Below are 4,235 nucleotides of genomic sequence, written 5' to 3' on the forward strand. Positions count from 1 at the left end.
GTACGCATTGGGGGAAGACGTTGTACATAATATGCATACACATTCGGAAAAATATGCGATAGTTGAACAATTCGATTTCACGAAATGAATATGTGATAAACCGTAAAAAATTTCTTTCACTTTAATATGATTAAAATGGTAAAAAATAAAGATCAAGAAATTGTAAAATAAACATATACGATTAAAATTATATCAAAAAAGAAACCAATATATGATTTCAAATTCTGTCTCGAAATATTTCGATACGCTAATGACGCAATAGACGCAAAATGAACAATGGAAGGAAAAGATACGCAAAGAACTAATTAATTTCGTTTTCACTACACATAATGAATTATTTAAAAAACTAAAATTAACAATAATTGATAAATTTAATAATAATAAGAGTAAAATAACTTACTGTGTAATCCGAATTGGTGACGACACATCCACTTCGCACAATTTTCAACTGTAGACTAACGACATGCGCAATGTGATGCGCACTGCGTTGCGCACTTCGATGCGCACTGATTCTTCCCGCGTCTCGAATTAAGAGACATTCTGATTGGCTGGCTCATGATGCTTATTTTTTTTATTCAAAAATTGCGCGAAAAATTGAAATATAATATAACACATAAAAAAAAAAAAATTATAAATATAAATAGATTTAGTAATTTAACAAGATAATAAAATAATTATAATATAATGCAAAGAAAGAATTTAATAAAAAGATTAATTAAACTTGAATAAAAGTAAAAACAAAAATGAAATTCAACAAAAAAACTTAAATAAATTCATAAAAAGCGAAAAAATAGAAGGAGAACATAATATAAAACTGAATTTATTAATAAATTTAATAATTGAATTTAAAATAATCAAAACATTTGAATTAAACTTTAAAATAAATAAATTTAAGGAATTAAATTATATTAAATAAAAGAGAGCAATATCAACATAGAAATCAACAAAAGAAAAAACATAAAAAAATATTTAACATAATATTTAACTGAAATCTGAAAAGAAAAAAATCGTGCAAATATATTTAATATAAGATTCAAAGAGATTAGGAAAGATTGAAATACAAGTAAGATATTTTTAATTGAGATGAACAAAATCTGAACAGAATTAAAATATAAAGGAAGAATAACTTTAAAGTTAAATAAATCTAAAAAAAAAAAAAATGTAAAGAATGTAAATAAAATTAATTTAATTGAAAGAATAAATATACATATGTATATATAAAAAAAAAATTTAACAATACAGTACATAAATAATGAATAATGAAAAAATTAAAAGAGAATATGACACAACTACTATAATACTAAAATAAAAAAAGAATGAAACATAAGAGAAGAAATTAATATCAAAGTTTAAAAAAAAATCTAAATCCAAAAAACAACAAAGAAAAAATTTAACATGAGTGTTAAATTCTTGAATTAGAAAAAAACATACGTAAAAAAGAAAATTTAATTGTTTTGTTTATTAATTGTTTAAATGTTTTTCTTGATTTAAATAATATTTCTGTTAAATCCTTGTTTTTTTATATTCTTTTCAATTCTTTTAGAATTTTTTTTAACTTTGAGGTTAAATTCTTCTCAAATATTTTAATTTTCTTTTACTTCATGATAGTTAACTTTTATATTATATTCTCTTTTTGTGCTTTATTCATTATTTATATGATTTATATTATATTTATATTATATGTATTATAATGTTAAATTCAATTCTTTTATATTCCAGCATTGTAATAAGATTTAATTAATTGTTATGTTACAACATATAATTGAATTTATATATTATAATATAAAAATAATGAATAAATAAATGAATGAATAAATATGCAAACATAAGAAGAGAATGTACACATAAAAAAATGCAACATAAAAAGATTAACCACTATAAAGTTGATAAAAAAAGATTGAAGCACAGTTGAATAATTTTATCTCAAAGTTAAAAAATCTAAAAGAATTAAAACATCAAAAAAGAATTTAACAACAATAATGTTGTTGATAATGTTGAAAGAGAAAAAAAGAAAACATAAAAAAGAAATTTAACATAACAATTAGCTAAATCTAATGAAGCTACAGGATATAACAGAAGAATTGAACATCCTAATATACAAAAAGAATAAAAAAAAAATAAAAAGAAAAATAAAAAAAAATTTTTTAAAATTGCAAAAATTGTCATATGGAAAAATTATTAAAGTTTAAAAAAAAAATCTAAATCCAAAAAACAACAAAGAAAATATTTAACATGAATGTTAAATTCTTGAGTTAGAAAAAACATACGTAAAAAAGAAAATTTAATTTTTTTGTTTAGATGTTTCCTTTAATTCAGATAATATTTATATTAAATCCTTTTTTTATATTCCATTTCTTTCAGACTTTTTTTTATCTTTGAGGTTAAATTCCTCTCCAATGTTTCAATTTTTTTTACTTTATGATAATTAACTTTTATATTATATTCTCTTTTTTTGCTTTATTTATTATTTATGTATTATAATATTAAATTCTATTTTTGAGAAATTTTTTTCATTTAATTATTTGTCAACGATTAAACTAATGTAACATGTGATGGATTTTTATATAGCTTCATCATTAATTTTATATTATTATAAGATTTATTTCTACATACAAATATTGAAATATATGTATTTCAAACATTGTTTTTTCATCTACATTTCCATATAATTTTTATTTATAATTTTATCGTTATTTAAATGAATAAATTGTTTGTTTATTACTCGATCATAGATCAAGAATTTATAATTGAAATATATTCTATGATAATCATTAATAAATAATTAATTGAAAAGAATTTCTAAAATTTATATAAGAAAATTTATATAAAAAAATTGTTTAAGGTTTCTATTTTCTATTTTAAAATGTGAATTTAAAAATGAAAAAATTATTAATAGAAAAATAGTAATTAATTAATTTTTAATATAATATCTTCGAAATGAGAAATAATAGGAGCCGTATAAGTAAAATTAGTGGCCCGTGACCTCTCTGTCTTTCTCACACAGAACTTTCTTTGTTTGTGACGTCACGAATACCTCCTTGTATATTCTGTGTTCCTACTAATAAGTTTGAACTTCCAGTGTCCAAACGCGAGATGACACTACGAATACATAAATTTGTCTTATTTGATTATATTTAGAAATATATGAATGTTTCAAAATAAGAAATTGACAGAAGTGGAAAAGCATATAAAAATAGTATGTATATGTATATATATGAATATAATACATTTGTAGTATAAATATAAAAATATTTATATACTAAAAATTACACAGATTGAATTTATTACATGTTTTTATCTATCCATTATACGATTTTATTTATTACTATGTGCACGTGTAGTTCTTAATGTTACATATGAAAGTTCTAATTATTTGCTATCATTTATTTTATTAATAAATAATATTCTTTATATAAATTTTATATGAAATATAAAATAATTTAAATAATTTTAAAACAATTTTTATCTGTCTCAAAAGATATGAATTATTAACATATTTTACTTAAAAATTATCATTTATCAGTAATTAAAACGTAATATTAAACATTGATACAAATTTTTCACATTAAATTATTTACATTTGTTATCATCTGATTCTTATCAATATTTAAAAGCCTTCATATAGCATATTTTATACAGATTGCTAATAGACTTTGATAATATATTGTGGAATAAATATCTCCATATAATGGCATCAAGTCAGGTATATAAAATTTAAAAATATTAAATCAGTTTTTTTATAAAAAATGCTTTTATAAAATTAAAAAAAAATATTTTTAGGTTAAACAAATTGTTAATTTGTATAAAACATTAGCACAATATCCATCTCTAAATGGTGCAAAAATTTTTGAATTAAGTGAAAATAGAATATCAATTTTAAGTGCATGGTCTCAAAGAAATTTGGAAAGGAAAACAAATCAAAAATTTTGTCAGGATTATATTTTAGATTCAGAATTACAAATACAATCTGAATGTTTTCCTATTGATATTACCACAGAGTATGATATATATATATATATATATATATTATAGAAATAAAATTTATTATATTTTTATAATGTACATTTAAAAAAAAATTTTTATATTGAAGGCTTTTATCTGATTATACTGAAGATCAACAATATAAAGCTATATTAAGACAAACTACAATTGAGAATACTACAAAACAATTTATTGAAATTTGGGATAAACAAAAACTTATAAAAAATTATGATTTAGCAGCATTGGATGTGCAT

General features: G+C 19.8%; 1 protein-coding gene across 1 annotated transcript in view; it reads left to right on the plus strand.

Annotated features, from left to right (window-relative positions):
- The first annotated feature begins 3,474 nt into the window (after nucleotides 1–3,474).
- LOC102678411 (acylamino-acid-releasing enzyme-like) overlaps nucleotides 3,475–4,235 on the plus strand; it is a 3,985-nt gene continuing 3,224 nt past the window's right edge. Inside the window, exons 1-3 of the mRNA XM_006619761.2 lie at nucleotides 3,475–3,703; nucleotides 3,781–3,998; nucleotides 4,091–4,235. The exon at nucleotides 4,091–4,235 is cut by the window's right edge and continues 16 nt beyond it. Coding sequence (XP_006619824.1) covers nucleotides 3,689–3,703; nucleotides 3,781–3,998; nucleotides 4,091–4,235 — 378 coding nt within the window. The 5' untranslated portion in view covers nucleotides 3,475–3,688. The remainder of the gene's footprint in view (nucleotides 3,704–3,780; nucleotides 3,999–4,090) is intronic.

Source organism: Apis dorsata, unplaced genomic scaffold (assembly GCF_000469605.1).
Source record: "Apis dorsata unplaced genomic scaffold, Apis dorsata 1.3 scaffold_435, whole genome shotgun sequence".
Lineage (NCBI taxonomy): Eukaryota > Metazoa > Arthropoda > Insecta > Hymenoptera > Apidae > Apis > Apis dorsata.